General features: G+C 39.4%; 2 protein-coding genes across 3 annotated transcripts; one reads left to right on the forward strand and one right to left on the reverse strand.

Moving 5' to 3' along the window:
* pex16 (peroxisomal biogenesis factor 16) lies at window positions 1-9269 on the forward strand. Its single transcript, XM_056384933.1, has 11 exons — window positions 1-284; window positions 969-1004; window positions 1213-1289; window positions 2001-2134; window positions 2551-2651; window positions 3747-3827; window positions 5069-5221; window positions 6098-6170; window positions 6978-7097; window positions 7255-7319; window positions 8359-9269. The coding sequence occupies exons 1-11, from the start codon at window positions 152-154 to the stop codon at window positions 8415-8417; spliced, it is 1032 nt and encodes a 343-aa protein (XP_056240908.1). The 5' UTR covers window positions 1-151; the 3' UTR covers window positions 8418-9269.
* Window positions 9183-21416, reverse strand: arfgap2 (ADP-ribosylation factor GTPase activating protein 2). Of its 2 annotated transcripts, XM_056384912.1 has the most exons (17): window positions 21305-21416; window positions 19478-19596; window positions 18768-18840; window positions 18519-18650; window positions 17673-17753; window positions 16965-17070; window positions 16093-16149; window positions 15118-15162; window positions 14247-14299; window positions 13439-13575; window positions 13144-13275; window positions 12785-12913; window positions 12529-12681; window positions 12301-12427; window positions 12040-12127; window positions 11263-11387; window positions 9183-10880 (listed from the first exon to the last, which is right to left on the reverse strand). In XM_056384912.1, exons 1-17 carry the CDS (start codon window positions 21374-21376, stop codon window positions 10860-10862), a joined length of 1650 nt encoding a protein of 549 aa, XP_056240887.1. In that variant the 5' UTR covers window positions 21377-21416; the 3' UTR covers window positions 9183-10859. The 2 variants fall into 2 exon arrangements, with proteins under 2 accessions (XP_056240887.1, XP_056240895.1); XM_056384920.1 differs by lacking the exon at window positions 15118-15162.
* Window positions 21417-22335: the final 919 nt, after the last annotated feature.

The following is a 22335-nucleotide window of genomic DNA, read 5'->3' on the forward strand; positions in this document are numbered from 1 at the left end:
GACACGAATGACTGTCGGCCCATCTTTACGGAAGTTTGTTTAGTTTGAAAAAAACACTTGAATAAGGAAACCAGGATTTAAACTAACAAAGTCTGACTACAGCTGCTAAATGAGAAGTTTATTTGTCAGTGTTCAGTAAGTAAAAGCTGAAATGTCTCACATTAAAGAGTCCGTCGACAAACTGACCCGTGTTTATGAGCGGTACATCGAGTACGTGAGAAGGAACCCAGCTGCTACAGCACAGCTGGAAAGCACCGTGAGGACACTGTCATACCTGATCGCAGGTCAGTCAAAGTGATGTTAATGATACAGAACAAAATGTTAGTCATCTTAGAGGCCGTGTAAAAGCTCAGCCTCAGTCCTATCTGCGTGTCACTGAGGTTCACTTTACTCCAGACCAGAGATGAGCTTTATTTTTACGGTCTGCAAAAGTTTGCAAAAAATGACATGTTGATTTTTGAAGTGAAGAGTAGCTCAACCCCTCCTGCAAACACGATTATTAAAATGAGCCTTTAGTTCAAATAAGTAATTTATGCACTCTACTTTTTATTTCATGCTCATTAACTGGATCATCTTCAGTCAGTACTTAGTGACCCCCCCCCCCCCGGCAGATATCACAGGTTGCAGACACTTTGTGCAGCAGCTCAGAGTCTTCCTGTTCCTGACAGATGAATTTTCAGCCTCTCCCTGTAGATCACTTCAGGTTCAGAGATATTTTAGTCTGCTCACACAGCTGGTTTAAAATCCACACACAGGCAGAAGAAGAACGGCTATTTTTTGTGTTTCCCTTCAGGGATCGGATTCAATTCTGTTCACTTAAAATCAACAGAATTTCATTTGCCCAGGTGTGTCTAAAGGTTTGCATACAACTGTAAGAGAAATGCGACACTTTGTTTATGCTGCATAGAACTAGTTTGATGTTTTCAGCACATAATAAATTATAACATCTTGTGACATTTATTTTGCAGGGCGATTTGCAGACTCCCATGAAATATCTGAACTTGGTAAGTAGTTTTATTCTATTATTTACACAACATACACATTACATACCCTGTTAGATAATAATAACACATCACCACAGTTACATTAGTTTATCTACGGAAATAACATAATTATTGTTTATTATATCTGTACAGTGTTGGTTCTGTTTCAGGGTTTCTGTGCCGTTCAAACTGAATAAACTTCCTCTTCATGGCTTTGTGTTTTTTACAGTTTACTCTGCCTCCAATCTCCTGGTGCTTTTCAATGACAGCATTCTGCGCAAAGGGCTGAGATGTTCCCTCCCTGTGGTGAGCTCGTCCTGAAGGTTTTACTTTCATCTCAGATTTAATTCACAGAGAGATGAATGTTTGCTGCATCAGTGTCTCTGAGGAGACACAAACTAAATGGAGTTTATACAGACCAGAGGTTTCAGACCGGTCTGGATTAGACCAGAAGGAGCTGGATCAGGAATTTTACCTGTTGTCATTTCTGTTTTTTGCTGTCATGTAAATCAGACCTTGCAGAGTTGGTTGCTTCTTCTTATTTAAAGAAATCTAAATTAAAGACAAAAGCACTGCTGCAATTTGAGTAAAAGCTGAAAATGTTTTCTCTGTGTTAAGCAGAGGTATCTCTGGCTAGCTGACCTGGTGGCTCAGGGGGTGACAAAGGGTGAGGGGTCAGATATCGATGCCCTCAATTTTGTTTTCTGTTTGTGTTTGGATTATGACTTTGGTTAATACACAGTCTCTTCAGAAAGTACTCCAACTCCTTCTCTTTATTGTCTTTTAAATATAATTTTAAATGGATAAAATTGCCTGTTTTGCCCGTGAAGCTACACTCAATGAACCACAATGACAAAGTTAGCAATGTTGCAAATTTACTTCAACTCAGAAACTCAAGAATGTCAATTATATCTGTTTAAAATGAAATCTTCGACACAGTAAAGTGTCAAAACAGTGAAGAGGTCTGAATACTTTCAATGCTCACCGTTGTTCCCGCCTGGTGTTTGGTGTGTTCAGTCTCTCTCTCAGCAGAGGCTCCTGACCTGGCTGTCTGTGCTGGAGTACGTGGAGGTTTTCCTGGAGATAGGAGCCTGTAAGCTGTGGGGTGAAGTCGGCCGCTGGCTGGTGATCGGACTCATTCAGATTTTTAAGTACGGTTTAAATCTCGTGTGAAATAGCCAGTTAAACATGTACAATACAGCCTCACTAAAGCTGTTGTGACTTATTAGGAGCAAATCCCTGCAGCAGGTTCAACTTCTGGCAGAAAGACTGAAACCAGAAAAATGGAGGTTGTTACAACCATGGTTTTGAAATAACACATTCAACAGTCACATGAGGGACATGAGGTTTGGCCACATAGTGCTCTATTATTAGTAAATCTTTAATACATAACAGCAAGTGTGCACATTTTGTGATATTATTTATGGGTAAAGTGTATCATGTGTATGTGGTTTACTTCAGACTTTAGAAGCGACTCCAGATGTTGCCGTATTTAGGATACTGTCTGTGACATTCCCTCTGTACTGTCCTTCCTCTGACCATATTTTGTTCTTATGTTCATCCACAGGACAGTTTTTCGCATCGTGCTTCTCTTGTGGTATAAATCTGGTATCCAGACTTCGCCTCCCATAATCCCCCTCGACAGAGGTGCAGAACTTGGCATTGAAGGTCAGTTTTCATCCCTTCTCACTGGCTGTTTGATCACTTCCTTTTAGAAGTGTAAAATGTTTGTCTTTGAAAGTCGAGGAGGTTACAGTAGGACTGTGTCCACAATTCAAATTCTTCACACATCCATATGTTAGCATTGTCTCTGTGAGCATGTGCCAGCCGACACTAGCATTTAGCACATAGCGCCATCCTCACAGGGCCGTTAACATGGCTGCAGACCCAGTTGTCACTTCTCACTACATCTAAAATTAGTTTTACATGTGAAAATTCACAATTCACCTCAGGTAACAACCTGCTCAGTTAATTAATGCTGCATTTAGTATTTTAATAATGAATCAAATGGCTATTAATGACTGTTTATTTACATCAAGTCAACTTTATTTCTAGAACACATTTAAACACAGCTCGAAATGACCGAAGTGCTGAACAAAGGACATCAAAATAATAGAATATTAATTTAATAAAAAAAGAGAAGTAAGTAAAACAAATGTATAAAATAAGGAAAATTATACAAAAAAAACTGTATACAGAAACATATAAATATACTGACCAAAACAATGAACAACAAGGAGCAATATGTATTATATTTAATGTGAAAAGACTAAATTCTAAATTAATCTTTTCACACACACAGATTTATCACTGACTCTGTTCTCCTCAGCTCTGTTGAGCCTCTCTTAGCTCATTGTTTTGGTTTTACAGCTCATTTACTGTTTTCAGTCTCACTGCTCTCATCAGCTTCGTTTCAAATTGCAACAGGCAGTGAAAACCCAACTCTACACTTCCTGCTCGGCAGCAAACAGCAGACAGACACAGTCAGAGAGCAGCTGGTGAACATAGTGGAGCATTTAGCAGCTAAAGAGCCAGCTATTTCCCTCAGGTGCTGGTGGAGACCAAAAACAGAGCTAAAATAGAGGGAAGACTGGACACAAATATGGTTCCAATGAATGATATAGTTTCAGCTCACTGTGTAAATGTGCAAGTGTTTGTTAAGAAGTTGATCATGTCAACTTTAGGAGGTGGTGATGTTGTATGTGTGTGTGTGTGTGTGTGTGTGTGTGTGAGTGTATTGTGTTTCCCTCCTCTCCTCCACAGATGATGGTAATGGAGAGGAGCAAGATGACACGTGCTTTGTGGGCCAGAGGTCAGGACGAGTCATCAGGCCACTGGGCAGTGGTAAGCCTTTAAAAAGCTTTCTCATTTTCGTAGGTGATTACAGCTGGAATTTAATATCCTTTCAAGTTTCACATAGCAGGAAAATGTAAAAAATTTGAGCTCATTAAGCACCTGTGTGACGGAAACATGGTGTGATCTGAACGCGTAAAAATCTGGTTACTTTAACAAAAGCTCTTCCAAGAAATGTCATCTGCCAAATGAGTAAATATAAATTTAAAAGCCTGTTTACCAGAAACACATAAAGACGACAGCCAGGTTGCATGTGTGCAGCTTTGAAGGCGTTTATGACATCTACACTCCTGCACCAGCTTCTTAAATGTCACTGCTGTGGCTTTTTACTTCATCTCTTCCTCAACTTTCACGCATTCAAATAAAAACAGGGACGAAGCAGTTTTTGGAGTTTTGACCTCTTTAAATGAATGAATCGGCCGCTCAGACTGTGAAGAATGTCAAACTTCTGGACTGTTTAGTGACTTTTTCATTCTCTGCTAAAGGCAAAACGTGGCTGATTTAAAGTTTTGACCTAACTTTGGACCACACGACTGGTCTGTAAAACTGTGAGCAAATGAAAAAGGCATCAAAAACCTCTTTTACAAGAATACATACTACTAGTACTCAAGATAAAATACATAAAATACTTAAAATTCAAAACCAACGTGTGAGATTCTTGCATCAAATGAAGAAAGGTCCATAACTGATTAAAATGACCACGATTACGTTTAGGAGTCACTGCAAACTTCAACGAGATAACTTGAAAAATCTGGTGATGTTTTTAGACAAATAAGTATGGTATTTATTCCATGTCTGTTCAATGGCCAAAAAATATTTGTGAACATTTAATAATTCATGATGGGCTGCAAGTCTCTGTGGTATTTTTTTGTCGTTTTAATTTAAAAAACATGCACAGCATCGAGGGGAAACTTTATGAAAAGGGGGGGGGGGGGTACTGACACTTCACACAGACTTCCACTTATGCAACACTTATGCGCTGTCAATCAGATCTGATCAAACTCACTGTTAAGCAAACTTTGATTGTCACGAATATTTAATCCGACAAAGAAATATTTCAAATCAGGCTTTGTAGGGCTTTAATTTTGTAGTAGGGACAGGAAGTGATTATGAGCTCTCTGCTGTGAATGAATAACGATCCCAAATTTTAAATCATCAGTTGTTGTTGATTTATTTGTTTATGTTGCTGTCAGTTATATACAGTGTCATATTCGCCCCCCTCCCTGTGGCAGGTCTGTCCCTGCAGGCCCGGCTGTGGGGGGCACCAGGTCAGAGGAAGAGGAGAAACAGCAGCTTGAGGGAGAAGCTCCACAGCAAACCAACACACCTGGGGCTCCAGCAGACCATCGCTGAGTCTGTGTACATCAGTCGGCCTCTCGTACACTGTATCCTTCAGTTCATAGACATCCGGTCCCTCCAGTTCATGAATGATATTAAACTAGAGCTCAAATACAAAGAAGATGGCTCTGCCAATGCTGCACAACCCTGTAAAGATTAGTAGAAAATGTTAGAAATGTTTCATCTTTATCTGGTTTTCTTGTTTTTTCTGTCAAAGCAGGTGCAATTATTCATGAAAGAACAGATCAGATGTACAAAATATCACATAATATAATGTTAGAATATAATTTTACACACTCTGTCACTTGTTCTTGGCCAGTGGCCTGAAGTAGATCATCTTGGCTTTTATTTTGAAATATTTACCTCTGAAATGGAACAAAAAGGAATTTGCAAACACCAGAAATGGACTTTTTCCTCCAATTTGATGTTTTTGATGAGCTTGTCTTGCATTAATGACTCTGACCACTAGATGGCAAACTGCTTCAAGCTGGAGCTGTTTCTGTAGAGGAGGAAGACGTCTGTAAAAATGAATCCTCACTGTGTGAAACATGAGCAGTGAGAATGAATGACTCACGAGAAATAGATTCTCTTGTTCACTTCACAACAATACAATCTTGTTATTACTTCTAAACCACAACACAGTTGTTTAACCCAGAAAAAATGCGTCATGGCTTTTGTTTATGAAGTCGTACAATTACACAGAAACATTTAAAATCATAAAAACATAACTACAAATTACGACTCATACAAAGTCTGAAGTGACCAAAGATTTCTTTTGAAGACAAAGTGAAGAAAGAAAACAAAGTTGTTATATTCCTTGAAATTCTTGTTGGGCTGTAGCTGTATACGGGGGTCCAGTCCAGTACAGGACCCCCGTATATAGAGTCGTAGTATACAACAGTTTTCCTGAAAGCTAACTGCAGTACTCTGCCTCGCTGTGTGTGGAAAACAGTCCTGGAAGCCGTGGCTCGTCTCCGGAGTCCTTGAACTTTCCAGGTGAGAATGCTCCTCCTTCACCGTATCTTGTCCTCAGTTACATTGGAAACACCGTGCCCGCTCTTTCTCTAAACGGCAGAAACTAAAGAAGACAAATTATGATTTATCAACCACATTAGAAATTAACTGTAGACGGGCAAAACTGTGAGTACATGTTTATTTTTTAAATTCAAAGATGTTTTCACATCGTATTTGTAAAATATTCAGATTTATCTAAATCCAGAGTAATAATGAATAAATAGATTTTTCTCATGAGGCTGTTTACTCTTCATGCAAATATTTTCCTCCATGTTTTTGGTTGTTGTTTATTGTCTCCAGTCTCTTTTTCGATTTTCTGAAAAGAATCTGAGAGTTGCATGACTCATTGTTTTCATATGTGTCTTTGTGGAACTGAGACAGTTTTGATTCATGTCCAGTGGAACAAGTAAAAAAATGTAAAGTATTTATAAGTCATCAGTCCGGTTTTATGGAAATACTTTACGTCACTCTGTGGTCATAAATGACAGGCCAACTTTTTAAGAACTTCAAAGTGATCCATCCAAGACTTCATTCAGCACAAAAAAACAGTCTGCAGATGAAAGGCTGTGTGGTTTGTCTGAAGGCATTTACCTGAGGCAAAAATTCAGTTCTTCTGAGTTGTTCAGGATCCTGTTTGTTTTGTCTGTCAGACTTGACGAGTGGAGGCTGATTTATGAAAATGTGAGCAGAGATAAGCTACTACAAAATCCGTCATTATAGTCCGTTTAGCAGTTTGACGAAATGAGTCGTGAATATTTTACTTCAGTTATTCGTCCTTCCTCCCTCCAGCTTCGCTGTGCTCAATGAAACCAAATTTCAGAATCGATGGGAGAGAGCAGAGATGAGGAGGAGAACCTTTCTTCTGCTGTATTACCTTCTGCGCTCACCCTTCTATGACAAATACTCTGAGTAAGTGTCTGTGAATGTCTAACACAGAGCCCAAGGTGATGTGCTGAATATGTGTATTGGGTATTTTTTTTAAATGGCTGCAAAGGGACAATTGTTGGTTCTTTGTTGGTTCTTAAATCGTGGTTTAATGGTCGTGATCATGTTTCTTCCTCTGCAGGGAAAAGATTCTCTTCCTGCTCAGAGTCCTGGCTGATCATGTTCCAGGAATAGGACTTATTGCACGTAAGCACTCATGTCTCCATATATGAGCCGTTTAAAGCCTGACAAAGTATTTTAGTATAATTCAGTCAGTATTTATACGTCAGAAGACAAGTTCATCTGCTTCATCAGGAGTTGGAAACATGGGCAAACAACGATTTTGATTTAAACATTGTTAAATCCTGTTTGGTGTGAGGATGTATGTGACGTCACCTTAGCCCCGCCCACTTCAAACCAGCGAGAAGAACATAGATTAAAAAAAAAAAAAAGTAGTTTGGCAGGAAATTGTTTGTTGTTTTAAAACGCAAAAAATTAAAAAATTAAATTTTATACAGCAGCCACACAGTTTAATTATGAGATGTCACAGTGAGGTCAAATTGAGTTTGATGACATATCGGTAATTTTTAGTAATTATTATAATGGTTTCCTGAGGCATTTCCAGAAACTATTATATAATTTGTTATTTGAAGTATAAGTTATTACTATTATTAACTTTATTCCTTATATATGTTGAATTGTATATTTACCTGTAGACAAACAACCACATTGTTTACACTTGTCTGCTGTGTAGTGTGCTGTGTGAAAGGGTTTTTGTGATTCCAGGCATTAACACTAAACATATATTCAGAGAATAAAGGCGACTCTCTGGAGCTGTGACAGACAGAAATGCAGACCAGTTCCTCCGCTCAGCACAGAACAGGGAAAAATGCAATAAAGCAATAAATCACACCGTTATTGAGTCAGAGGGGACGTCCAGGTAGATGTTGAATAGTCTGTATGAAGGTAAATGTTTTCTCCAAGTAACACTGTGTCAAATAAAACACTACAAAGGTGTAAAATGTGGAACTTTTAGTACATTTTAGTTAATAATAGAATTATGGTCCAAATATAAGTAACAACAAGGCAGTAAGAGTGAATGATGGGTAATGTGTGTATAAACAGGAATAATTCTGTTTTCGTGTCAATACACTGAATAGTGTCAGTGTATATTTGTATCTGCTGCCCCATCAGCTCATAACACATTAGTGCAGGGTTTGATTGTGCTGCCTCTCTGTCTGTTCAGGCCCTCTGATGGATTACCTTCCCACCTGGCAGAAGATCTACTTTTACAACTGGGGATAAAACCTGCTGGATGTGTCTGGATCTTTGATGGGGGGGGGGTGACAACGAGGAAGGAACTGTTACTGGGCTGTAACTGCGGGTCCAGGCCACAGAGACATCTGCTGTAACTCCCTAACAATCAGATACAATGATGTGGAGATGGTTACCACTCCGGACTGACAGCAAGCACCTTCAGAAACATTTCTTGATTCAGAAGGTTGTTTCAGAGATTAAACCGACATGATTATCCTGACATTATTTTAAACAATCAAAACTTTATTTGGGCCTGTAGGATCTTTTTTTTTTACTGACACTACAAAGAACTGTTTTGACCAATGCTAAAGAAAATGTTTGCCTTATGAACTTAATGATTTATGCAGTTGTCTGTACAGTGAAGTGTGTGCGCTTGCATTTACAGTTTGTAAGATTTGTGGCTAAATGGTTTTTTTTTTGGTGAGCAATGTGGTCTTATTTTGTCGTCTCTCTCCATTCCTGCCTAAAGCCCCTGCAGTGGTTGATCAGACAGAAGTGTGCAGACTTCTTTGTTGAGAGTTGTTTCAGTGTCAGCAGAAAGCTGAAGGGGAGAGGTCGTCCAGAGTGACTTAAAACTGAGCAACAACTGAGAAGCACGTAAAGTCTTTCACCAGCAGGCCCCGGGTTTGAATTAAATTTTCATGCATTAAGAAGTGAGCTACTGAAAACCAGTGGAAGCAGATTAAAGTTAACATAATGACAAGTGGTTGAAGTCTGTGTGGTAGTGCCAGAGTCAAAGACGTGAACGCAGCAGAGGTTTTCGATCTTTATTAACATATTGAATAGGTTTCTTTTTGTAGCCTACAAATAAATAGTCCAATGTTTCATCCTTTCAGTCCACATGGTTGTTACTATTTGGAGAGTTTATCACGGTTGGGACATACACAGGCATGGCCACGCTAGGAAAAATATGACACCCTGGTCTTTCAAACAAAATTACGAACCGGAATCCAGACCTCATCTGCACGGACAATCCTTTCAATAACGTGTTGAATGTCAAGTCTGCCGGGAACAAAGTGACAGTACTGAGGGTTTGAGACGAGCTTCATCACTAACAGGAAACTGATGGACAGGGTGTGACCATGTTAAATAAGACTGGTTCTATCACAGAGGTTCACACTAGATGCATTTTGTTGGATTCACTTGCATGCTCCCTGGCCGGTGTTAGAGAAATACTGAAAGGCTTCTTTGTCCCGAAGACACATCATTTTGTCTGAAGATCATCATCATCATCATCATCATCATCATCATCAGTTAGAGGCACAACCCTTATGCTGTTCTACACCTTGAATGTCAGGAATATTTTTCATTGGCCAAAATGTCTGAAAAGATAAACATGTAAACTGCAAGACACCAGCCTTCCAAAAATAAAAGGTTCAACTGTTGAGAGAGAAAAAGGCAGTGCCAACAAAACGTCTTGTTTTTTCAGAGCTGAGGTACACAGAGGCAGACTTCAGATTCAACTGGCAGAAACATGAAAGAAACAGTTGTAAAGTGGAGATGCATAGTCAAAAGTGTCACTGTTTTATGAGCTGGGACTTAGCATGTTCTATCTGTCTGTATCAATACCCTCTTATCTATTTTAATTTCATGCCCCCTTAATCCCTCCAATTCCAATGCACAACACTTTGCTGGGATATGAGCCAAACCAGAGGTATCGCACCCTGTACCCCCAATAGATAGAAAATAAATAACCACAGCAGCTTGGACATCATGTATCTGATGCTCCAGTGTTTCAGAGTATATACTTCCACCCAGAGAGAAGTGCGTGGGTCCAAGCTCACAAATTGTCTGAAGTTGTCAAGACAGTTGTCTGTCAATGCTTTGTGTAAATAAAAAAACCTAACCTGTGGACAAACTCTACTGTGAGCGAGCAGCAGTGAATCAAACACCGAATGCAAAACACCGTGGATTCTTTTTCAAATTAACGCTAAAATTTGAAAATATATACTGCACCTTTTTTTTAATATCACAATAAAACAAAATAAAAGACATAAGCATGAATTTGATAATATGAATCAAAAACAACACTTTGATTTATGCAGGAGGAATAAAATATAGTAGAATTAACTCTGACGCCATTTTTTGAAAATCTAAGACCAAAAAATTCTCGACAGTAAATTACAACAAAACTCTTGGTTTAGAAAAGACTACACCCTTCGATGGTTTCCTTTATGAAAATAAAACTCAAGAGTCTGCTAATGAGGATGAGAGAAGAAAATACAGTCTCACTCCTGTAAAATTGTCTCTAAAAGAGGGACGGGCGAGAAGGACGATTTCTTTTCCCCCATGCAATCCTCTCTGCTCCCCGTCTCTCCCTCGTCCCATCTCTTCCGCCCAAATGCACGTGTCAGTCAGGAGGCTGGTTGGCTCTACGCAGACGTTAGTTAGTGTGTGTTCCCACAGGCTGCTGCTCGTCGTCAGGGCCGATCAGTAGGAGCCATAACGATCCTGAGACAACATACAGAAAAACATTAGAATAAATACACAAAAATTAACAAACATATAACGTTCCAACAATGTCGAACATCTGAGCTTGGGATGATGTTGGATGTTTTCCATTCAGCCGATTATGCTTCCTCAGGTGGTTTCCCTGAAAACGTTTCTACAAATAGACTAGATAAGATGTTTTGTGTCATGAGTAGTTGCCATTTCCTCTAAATGAAGCTGGACTGTGTGAACTGGTAAATATAGTCTCTCTGTTCTCATCTCTCTCTCTCTCACATCCCCACTGAAAAGAGCTGATGTGAGTTGGAGACGCAGCTGAGGGAAGCAAGGAGCCACAGAGAACAAACAGGAAACACACTGTGACTGACTCGACTTGATGTCTCACCTGGATCGTGTTCATGACACCGTTAGCGAGGACAGCCATCTTGCCTGCTACAGTCTTCACTCCCTGTTTGAACTGTGCAATGTCGGGGCCGGAGGGGAGCACACTGTCAAAGCCTGATGCCCTCCCTGAGAGCAGCAGAGCAATTAGTACAAAAATATCCTACATTCACACACATTTAAATGAACGGCTTACATAACACTTCGGTTTCACCTGTGTTTCTGCCGCACACAAACTATCTAATAAAAAAATGGGGAATCAGTGATAAACATTCATTTAGAGAGACAGAAGATAAGAGTAAGACGGTCAGAATGAAGATATCCTGTATTTCTCTTATTGTCAAATAAGAGAAATACAGAAAAAATAAATTTCTTTAAAAGCACAAAACCAACACTGTCAAGTTACTGTGTGTGTGTCACAGCCTGATGTATCTGACTCCTGCTCCACTGTTAAAAAACTATTAAAACACACAATTGTGATGTTCCTCAATCACCATAAACACACACACACTGTAGTTTTCTTTGACTCAGTAAAAACTTAGGTGAGCAGCTGTTTTAGGGAATTACTGATACTATAAAAAAAAAATCAAATAATATATTTGTGAGCCGTTTTAAAATAATTTACAGCTGAATCGAACACACAGGGACTAACCGTGTTCTTTTGTCACTTAAAAAAACACAATAACTTATTATCTTAATTATCCTTTAAGCCAAGCTTGCTGCTACTTTTACTCCCGTTTTCTTTTCATTTCTACATCCCACACAAATAAACAGGTCTTACCTTTATGGTCAGTGCCATCCCCAAACAGATCAGCTGAACTGATGGAGGTGCTCCCGGACATGCTCTCCAGTCTTGTCTTCGCATCGTACTGAGAGAAGAGGAAACAGAAGTTAAAATCAAGGTAATAACAGTACATAGTTAAACAAATAAAGTGTTCCATCATTTGTTTTACATACACAGCTGTCAATATTTTGACGTTGAGATTGACGTGGTAGTAGTTTGGTTCATGTTTTAAACAGAAGTGAAGATGAGGTTTCTCACCTCGGCGCTGCTCTCTCGACCAAAGAACATGTCAGAAGAGATCGCCTTTGCGTTGGCAAACTTCTGCCTGGCCTCGCTCGACTCTGACACTGGAGCCGATACCTCGGCTTTTCTTCTGCTGGGAAGTCTGGATTAAACACAAGACCACACATCACAGCTGCATCATGTACAGTAGACACAACTGTTGAGACAAGACGTTTGTGTCTACATGAACATCTGTGTAGATACCTCTCTCCAATTGGCTGAATACTAGAGATGGTGACCTCCTCTTTGGGGTCCTCTTTCTCCAGAGCCCAGGAGGTGGTGAAGGAGGCACTTCCTCCATCAGTGTCCCACCGGGACCCAAAACTATCTCCAACTGTAAATGGGTTGTCCTTATACCTGAAACAATGACCACAATGGATTTAGTTAAAGCAAATTAACTAATTGAAACTGACAGATAAGAATAAATAAGTGGGTGTTTTTTGAGGAGTGTCATCTGTACTTCGGGGGTCCAGAGGTGAAGCCCGGCTCATCAAACATGTCCAGTTTGGAGCGAGAGGAGGACTTTGCTCCAACAGGGGTTTCCTGCTCGATCACCTGCATCTCTGACATCACTGAGTGAGACACGGCGCTGAAACCGGAAACACACACACATTTGGAGAATATAAAAAAAACAAGCAGCTTTTGTGATGTGATATCACTCAAGCATCAACCTCACAGCACAAATCTAAACAATCCCGTACTAAGAAACTATTACTGTTCCTGATAATAAAACTTTGGTCCTCTATACGACAGTGTTTTATTCAGAGTTAAAGAGACAACTCGTCCCCACACACTGATCTCAGCATGCTGTGACGTTACCTCCTGTTTCCAAAGCCCATGCCCAGCCTCTCGGCCTGCTCCCTCTTCTTGCCTTCCATGGTCTGAAGCTTCTTTTCCTCCATCTTCCTGTCGATCTCCAGCTCTTTGTAAGCCAAACGCATCGAGGCCACACTGCAAACACCGAAACGAGCGACGTCAAATCACATGTGGACAAACATGAAGACGTATCACACTTTTTCTCGTACCAAAAGAGTGCGTTTTATTTCTTAATTTGAAAAGCTTAGAATGAAATGGTTTACATGAACTCAATTAACAGAAATAAAACGATCCTCACATGGATTCCTCGGCTTGTTTCTTTGCCTCAGCAGCCTGCTCCTCTCTCAGCTTCTCAGCCACCTGCGCCTGTTTCTCCACCTCAGAGAAACTCTTACTGCTCACCTTCTGGGCACCGAGGCCTTTCTTTGCACCGAGCTGCATCAACGAGGGAAAATGTGGCACACAGATTAGTTCCAGGTCACAGTCAGAGTTACATATCAACAATGTGTTTTGCTTGCAATGTTTTATTGACTGTGATGTTTGAGCTTCACTGTGCAGAATGACACATGCGCACAGTCTGTGTTCACCTTAAATCTGAGTTTAACGTGTAAATATGATTTTATTGCATCACAACTACTTTGTATACAAGTATATATATTAATATATGATATGATATATAATATACAATTTGAAAAGATCACACACAAACAACTGACTTCACAGTGAAATAGGATCTTGTGTCACGCTCATATTCATAGAGTCTGGATTTTTCAATGAGCGAGGAAGAGTTTATCACATGGCATCTGAACGTTTCTTTTGTGGAAAACAATATTAAATAACAAGTATTATTCAAAGCAGATTGTTTTTGAATGTCTTTAAATATATGTTAGGCGGGGATCCTTAAGATGTGGACCAAACTGGTGAAGTTATATCTTTGTACTTTAATGGCCTCATGCTGTCTCTCTTGTTCCATGTGAGCCAAGTTACCATCATGTACTGTATGGCAGCTCTCAAAACACAAGGTGAAAATATACATGTTTCCTTGCCACTGTCGCCAAGTGCTTGCTTATGGTGAGAATTGCAAATAACCCTAACCCTTGACTCACCCCTTTTTTGGCAGCCATGGGCTTCTTCTTTCCAATTATGGAAGGTTTCACATCTGTAAACACAAGTGGAAATCTGTTAAAAAAAAAAATCTTCAAGATATTTTTAATGATATGAAATCAAAGCAAGAAAAGAAACAAAAAAAAACCCACACCAGCTCAAGAAAACAAGCTAATATTGATAAAAGCTCCCACAGCACAGAGTGGGGTTTTCACTGTTAATTCCCAAACTGCGACTCATTACAGAAACACAAAGCGTGACACTCTGTTAAGGAAGCCGATGCAAAGGTACAGTATTTCAAACTGATCTTTTGATCCTCAGTTTCCCAAAAAAAAACACAGCTGAACCAAACATCTTCTGCATCACAAGATGAAAACATTCCCGTTCTCACAACACCACTGTCTGTTAGTCAGTATGTCTGTGAGAAAATTAACAGAGAAGGACAGGAACTAAAATTACAGACTCTTCAGGAGACATCTATTGTGACAAATACTATCAATAGAATCAGTCCTTTGACACCATTTGTCAATGAGATGCCACAGTGTCGACTTGTTTCAAAATTCTCATCCACACACTGATTACCTGCAGATACGTGAGACAGCGTGACAGTGACTGTTCTCATTTTGCTCAAGTTTTATGGCTGAGAAAACACTGAACTTTGCCTCATGAGAGAGAAAATCGTTCGACAGCAGGAGCCTACAAGAAAATTGCACACAACAATCTCAATCTCTGCAAAGTGAGCCACTTCCAGTGCGTGATAAGCAGAGGATGGAGAAGGGGAGGCAGCTGCGCAGATGTCAATCAAGCAACACAACCATGCGTCTCAGGCATAAACCAGCCGGCGCAAACAGCAGCTATGCTCACACCAGTCACCTTTGGGTGTCCATTCTTCCTGTGATGACAAACGCATGTTCTCCTCTACAGGACAAGACAAACCAGTCACCACAACCACAATCCAAATCCATAATCCAAACCTTGCTCTTTATCAACAAAGTTTGAGCTCAGACTAGATGAACACACAGACTGCTGCTTGGACAGTTTGTCACTGATGCTGTTGTTCAGTGTCCGGGTTCTTGATGATCACAAGACATCCCCTCAGACTCTGTGAAATTTGACATTTATAGATTAGTCATTTACTATTAATTGATTTGCCTCAAAGCTGTTTCTCTCTGATTTGTCTTTTTTGAATCCTCCACTGTGTTTGTGGTTTTCCTATTTATACATTTTTATCATGTTTTGTGTGGCGCAATGTATTGCATCTTTTTGTATTATTATTAAAGTTGTGTTATTATAATTAACTGAGAGGATAATCAGTAAAAGAATCAATAACTTAAATAATCATTAGTTGCAGCTCAACGTACTCCATACCTTTTCTGAGCATCTTGGAAATAAAAAGGTAAGATTCATGTTCACAGGTATAAAGAGACACAAATGGTTTTTGTTGTTAATTGTGTCCAATAGCTGCTATTTTGTTTAATTACGACCCTGCACCTGCAAAGAAATCACAGATGTATGTGACTGACCAAAACTGCAGTGCAACAACCACTACTCCATAATCTGCAGTCACTGTGCTGACTGTGTAAAAAAGAAAGTAAAATTGTTTGTACAGATAAGCACAAAGAGAAAGATCCAGAGATAGACAGAGAGAGAGATAGAGAGATAGAGAGAGACAGAGACAGAGAGAGAGAGAGAGATGAGGCTGCAGAGTCTGAGTCTGAAACTGAGGCAAGTATGTACCACTGAATGAGAGCAAGTGTCAGACGTGAGAGGGGAATTACAGATGACAGCGGTGACGTCACGAGAGAGCAGGACAGTGCTCGTGTCATTAATCAGAGCGAACAGACTCACCAATGGAAGCTTTGGGTGATGTGCTCAGACCATCAATGCTCGGTCCTTCCTCTGGCTCTAGAGAAAAAAAATCAAGCATTTGTAATAATAATAAAACAAAAGATTTTCAATTTTCATTCCACAGTTTGTTGGACTGTCTAAATTGTGTAATCTCCAGCTGATGCTGTATGATGTGCAGCAAAATCTCCCTCATTCAAAGCCTGAACCGGTGAAGCCAATTCAATTCACTGAAATTTGAAAGTGGCACCCCAGTGACTTAGTATAACTATGTGTTCACACAAAAAGCTGCCACAGTAACAGCTGCTGTTCATTGTGAAAGAGACCTGGCTTTAGAGCCCTGCAGGCCCCCGCTGAGCATGACAGAGTCAAAAAGCCCCCAGCTACACTACAAGGGAAAGTTAGGGCCACTTAACTTTATGACTTAACTTTATGACACAATACAAGTCAGGAGAGAGTCAACTGCCATCATCTTGATTCCAGCAGAAACAGAAACACAGAGTTGTTTATGACTTCACTACAGAAAGGAACCTCAACAAAATAGCGGCAGCCAGAGCAGAATATGTAAATCTAATGCTCAACAAAAAATCACTTCCAGAACTACAGATTTATGAGAGGCCAGATACTGACATCTCCTCAATCCCACATTTCCAATGTTGCAACCAACAGCATCCTGACATCAGGCTCTCTCTGCCTACTGAACACTCATGTCCAGCAACACAGACTATCTGTTAAAAATATGTAGTCCCTCAGCCGAGGCCAACGTAACCCTGATGACATCACTATGACATCATCAGGGTCCTTTTCTGAGACTTTAGAAAGCTTTTCATAATGAGTGAAACACATTTGGTAACAGATGGGTTTGTTTTACTAACGGTTGTCATCCTGGCCTTTGGGTGCTGTGTCCGTCAGCTGTGCGGTGACAGTGGCTCCATTCTGCTCTTGCTCAGAGGATGGCGCCATGCTCCAGTCGTTAGCAGGCTGGGAAACAAATTAAATGGGTATTTGTACTTTCAATTAAGTGAAAAGAAATTCATGAAACAGCATCCTTTTTATCACATTATTATTTTTGTTATTGTATTTTTTTATATTACCGTTTAGATTTTTCAAAACCATTTTTAGGCTGCATTATTATATAGTTCATTCTTATTTTTCTTATCTCAACTTTAAAATATGTTTTTTTATATTTATGTTGTTGTTAAATGTCATTATTGATACTAATTTAGATCCCAGTGTAGTTTATAACTTCAAACTTATTGTTAAATTCGTCATTAGTGTCACATTTTTGGAAAGTGTCCAGCGCAGTCATATCTTGGTCACAGTTGTTTAATAATCAAATTAAAAAGATATTTATAAAAATGTTGTTTGTGTTATATTTTAATATATTTTACCTCAAAAAACTGTACAGCATCAGTCTAAAAAAAATCCAGTATCCAATAGGTTCTTGTGGAAATAATAGAAAAATGAAAATATTCCTGTACTGATAATGACATATTCCCTTCCCTGACATGTAGCAAACATTTTCTATCACAGACCTACATACTGAAGATGGTCGCAGGCTGTGATTTTGCAGAAAAACCAACCTGCGTATGTTCGGCAAAAAAGTCTGTCTCTTTCTTCTGAGGGGCTGTGGTAGCGCCTCCTCCAGAAGAGTCAATCCATAGCTGCAATGAGGAGAGGAAGAGTGTTTAGTTTCACTTAGAGACACGAACTTCAATGACTAATAGTCACACAGGAAGTTTAAAATTTTGACTTTTACTTTTTCGGTATATTGCCAGTGATGTGATCATCATATACTGTCATTAGCACACACCCTGTGGACTCTGAACTAGTTCTGCTAATGTGGCTCAGACTCTGATAATCACTATTATGTAATATGTCAGTGATCCACAGGGCACCAGGCAATTTCAGTTATTATCACTGAGTGAGTTGTACCTGTGGGGTGTAAAATTAAAATCAAAACTCAGTCACTTAATCAGACTGCGTGTAGCTGTTAGCTAACAGCGACAGGAGCTGGACCAGAGATCAGATCAGTGAAGCAAACTAAGAAACACAAAAAAATGACATAATAGATGTAAATATTTCACTTGATTTGAAACATCTTGGATCATAAAAGTTACAAACTTCTAACACTAACAATTAATGTGCTCACATGGTATTTTTTAAGATTATTTCAGCCTTTTTTGTTTTATTTGAGAGGCAGGACTGGTACAGAACAGCCCAAATATCGTAATGTACAATATTATTGCCTACCTGGAAGCATATGATAAACAAAATAAGTAACCAGCATTGGAGCTTTACCAACAAAGCCTGGGATACAGCCTGTCTACTCCTGACTCCTGTGCCACAAAGAAATGATCTCTCTGTTGTGACATGGGCTACAAGATATGATTAATTTCCAGAACTGTTTCCACTTCATTTATACTCACATCTGTGCCAAATTTGGACAACGCAGCATTTGCTTGTTGCCGAATCTTCTCCCTGTACATCTGGGCTGCACGACTATTGTACTTGGCATTGGTGTCATTTGTAGAGCAGCCATGCTGGCGGAAGAATGCCGTCTTCAGGTAGGAGGAGAAAAGGAGTTTCTTAACTACAGGTAATAACACTTCCTGGAACATGGGTCATTCACATTTAAGATCCTAAGTGATTTTACTTAGGGGCTCGGTCCGACTTACCGCATTGGCATTGCCTCCCACCTGCATACATCTAAGCTGAAACCAGTTCCAGTTGGAGTCTAACTCAGTGGATCTGAGGGAAAAAGGGAAGAATATGGAAAGTCAGCCCTCCAGTATGACAGGTGCACATGATCATGGCACTGCAGGTCAGTCAGTTTAAACCCAGTCAGAGCTATTTTGTACAATGTGTTGTCTGAACATCCACACTGGAAGGTGGGAGTGAGAAGTTGAGGGAAACAACGATAGTGCTGCACTTGTTTTTTACAAATGACAAATGCCATCATTAGTTGTGTAACAAAAGAAAAACCGAGCTGAGAGAGAAGTGCAGACCCTGGCTCCTTTTCTCACTTCCACACAGCTGGCCAATCACTGCCTGAAGTGTGTGTCAATGTTGGATCTTTTATTTCGCAACGGAGGGGGTTGCTGAAGCTACCTGACCATCCAACAAGCGGTTTGGACAGACTATAAAGTCAGCTTAAGTGTCCATTGATAACTCAGTCATTCACAAACTGTGGTTGAAAGACAAAACTACATTCTTCTGACCAGTGACGGCAGCACAGACATCTTCACTGTACCCAGCAATTAAAGTGACAAGCATTCTTTTCTGAGAGACTACTCAACTGTTGACTAGCATTGTTAGAGAAGTTTTTGTTAGAGAATTGTTAGAGTTGATTTTATCTGTTGACAGCTTTGTTCATTGTTGAGTCTACCTGATGAAGCTGAGATGCACTCCCAGTGAGCGGTGGATGCCAGAGCAGTCAATGCATAAGAACACACCATAGGGAATACTCGCCCAGCTGGGGTTTTTTGCTGCGCAGTCAAAACATACCTGCAAAGAACAAAACATTTGAAAACTAGAAGGGCACTCAGAGAGTGCAGACCTCCACCAAGCCTAATGTCAAACAACATACACCAGAAAAAATTCAAAATCATAGTTAGTTTTCTGGATCTGTTTCAAAATTTAATGTGTTCATGTCCTATCCCTCCACCAAGTTTGGTGCAAATTGGTTCACTACTTTTTGCAGTCCTGCTGACAAATAAACAGAAAACATAATCTCCTTGGCAGAGTTAACTATTTTTACATTTACATTATTAATGACATCTATAAGCAACACAACCAGTGTTTAAAATGCAGGAACCTGGCCAGGAACCTTTGTTGCATATCTCAACTGGAGCACTATTGATTTTTTATTGCATAACAGAATTACAAAATACATAGCTGACAGTCACAAGTCAGTCTTAGATGACTTTTCACAATCTGAGCAACACAAAACACCATTTATCCTTTATTTAGATAATAAATAACTGCACAAATCAATAGAGGAAGGTTACCTTCTCTGTTCTGTAGGACAGACATAACAGCAAAACGCTAAACCTCCATCGCTATATTATAATTAATGTAAATCAAAAAGAAAATCATCAAGTACCAACCTACATCAGGGTAACTACAAATGCACCATAGAGTCTCACAGACAATACACCCACTAATAGTTAGTTTATAAAGATATTTTAGTGAGTATTTTCTTTTTGTCAGTTTCCACTATAAAAAGCCCAAAAAATCAGAAAACGAGAGTACTTCACTGGCCAAATCAATAAGAACCGGAGGAACCTTTAAATAGCAGTCATGTAATGGGACAAAGACTAAAGGCCACACAACTTAAACTTCACAAAGATAAATGGACAAGTGAAGGACAAGTGACGCTTCTCCAATGTAAGGATCGTTGTAAACTGAATAACTTTAGGTTTTGGCTGTTGGTCAGGCAAAAAAGTCATTTAAAGTTGTCGCTTTTGACTAATTTTCCTGATTTTAGCTAGGTAATAGATTAAACATCGATCAGGAAATGAACTGGGAGATTAACAGATAATGAAAAATAACCATTAATTGCAACCCTAATGTTGACAGGTGAAGGATCCTGTACATCATTGTGGGTTTGCTTTTTTTCTTTAAGGCCTCAGGTAAAGATTTAATGGTGAAAACAGAGACTGCCAGTCTAATGCGCATAGTGTCAAACCACGGACCCTGGCGCGATACAGTGTAAAAAATAATTTAACATACATATTCGTTTAAGCCACCTCACACCATATTATATTAATCACTGTACAACTGATGCCAAGGCTCTGACAGGCAAGAAACAATCCTGCCAAATATCATCTTAACATTAACGACAAATGCCTCAAAACTACAAATGTTTACGTTAACGTTACAAGTGCCATGTTTTTGATATAGCTGACGTTTTTTCTAACTAGTCAATCAATTCTTCTGTCGTTTCTGAAGCCTAGCGAATCTTAACCAACTGCTTAGCCACCTCGGCGAACACAAATCGTATACGTGGCCTTTATGTTTGACTGCTTTACCGGCAGGCTAGCAGCGTTAGCTCCCGTTAGCTTTCCGACCGTGTAGCCGGGCCTAACTAGATAACAGTTAGCCAGCGAGCTAACCGCTTTTTACAGGACAGATCGAAATAATCGACGAACTGCCAATAAAGAACAGGCTTAAAGGATGATACACCGACAGAGGCGGCGTCTTATTCTGTTACCTTGTTTGTCGGAATAGATCTTAATCTTTTGAAAATGGTGAGGATTTCAGTCTTATTTGGTTCCGTAGCCATCTTGTCCCTCTGACAATTTCCACAAACTGACGTAACTACGGATCCTCGTGTGCCCAAAATCTGACGAAAGCGAAAATCATTAATGACAGTTGCCGTTGAACCTTAAACCCCTTTAACACGTTATTCGTTCACCCGAAATAATTGGTTCACAGCCTATAGAACATTTACCATGTTTCCAAAATAATTTTTTTTCCATTTTTACTCCTTGCACACCTGGTCTGACCATTTTCAAAGCTCAACCAATTAGCATTAGGCCCTTAATTGGATGAAATGGAAAGATTAGTTAGGTCCAATCAAAAGGCTAAGGCTAATAAGAAATCTCATTATGAATTACTATGGGCTAAATTTTCTAAACTCCTCTATTCCCAATGGGAATTTAAAGTCAATTTACAGTGGCCCCGAGGGCTCAGTACATTTATGTACTCAATACATCAATACATATTAGGAAGACACATGGATATAGGTAAAACACCAGCAAATTAAGTAGGTATCTTCACAACCAAAAATAGAAAATACACCAAAATACAACTTGTTTCACCTCTTTCCTCTTTTTTCTTTTGGATTTTTTGTATTTGGTGGTATTTTCTCATTTTGCAGCATTATTTCTAAATACTGAGCACGTGTTGTCAAATTGCTGAAGTTGTTTTTTTATTTGCTTGTGTTTTATCTGTTTGCATGTGTTTTTGTAAATTGCAGTGTGTTGAACTGTCAGAGCCAATGTATAAATTGGATTGAACCATTTTTGAATTAATCATCCATCTCTATATTCTATCTAGCCTAACCTTGGTGGTGTAATTTTTTCCCCTAATGTGTAATTATAATATTAACAAAATCCCAGTTGTCTGCCTTTCATCTCGAAAAATCATTTCTCACCTCTTGCACATTTTATATAGAATAATAAATGCAATAGATGCAGATATTGTTTCAACACAAATCTATTTTTCTCTAAATTGATGCTT

The sequence above is a fragment of the Seriola aureovittata genome, chromosome 1 (assembly GCF_021018895.1).
Source record: "Seriola aureovittata isolate HTS-2021-v1 ecotype China chromosome 1, ASM2101889v1, whole genome shotgun sequence".
NCBI lineage: Eukaryota > Metazoa > Chordata > Actinopteri > Carangiformes > Carangidae > Seriola > Seriola aureovittata.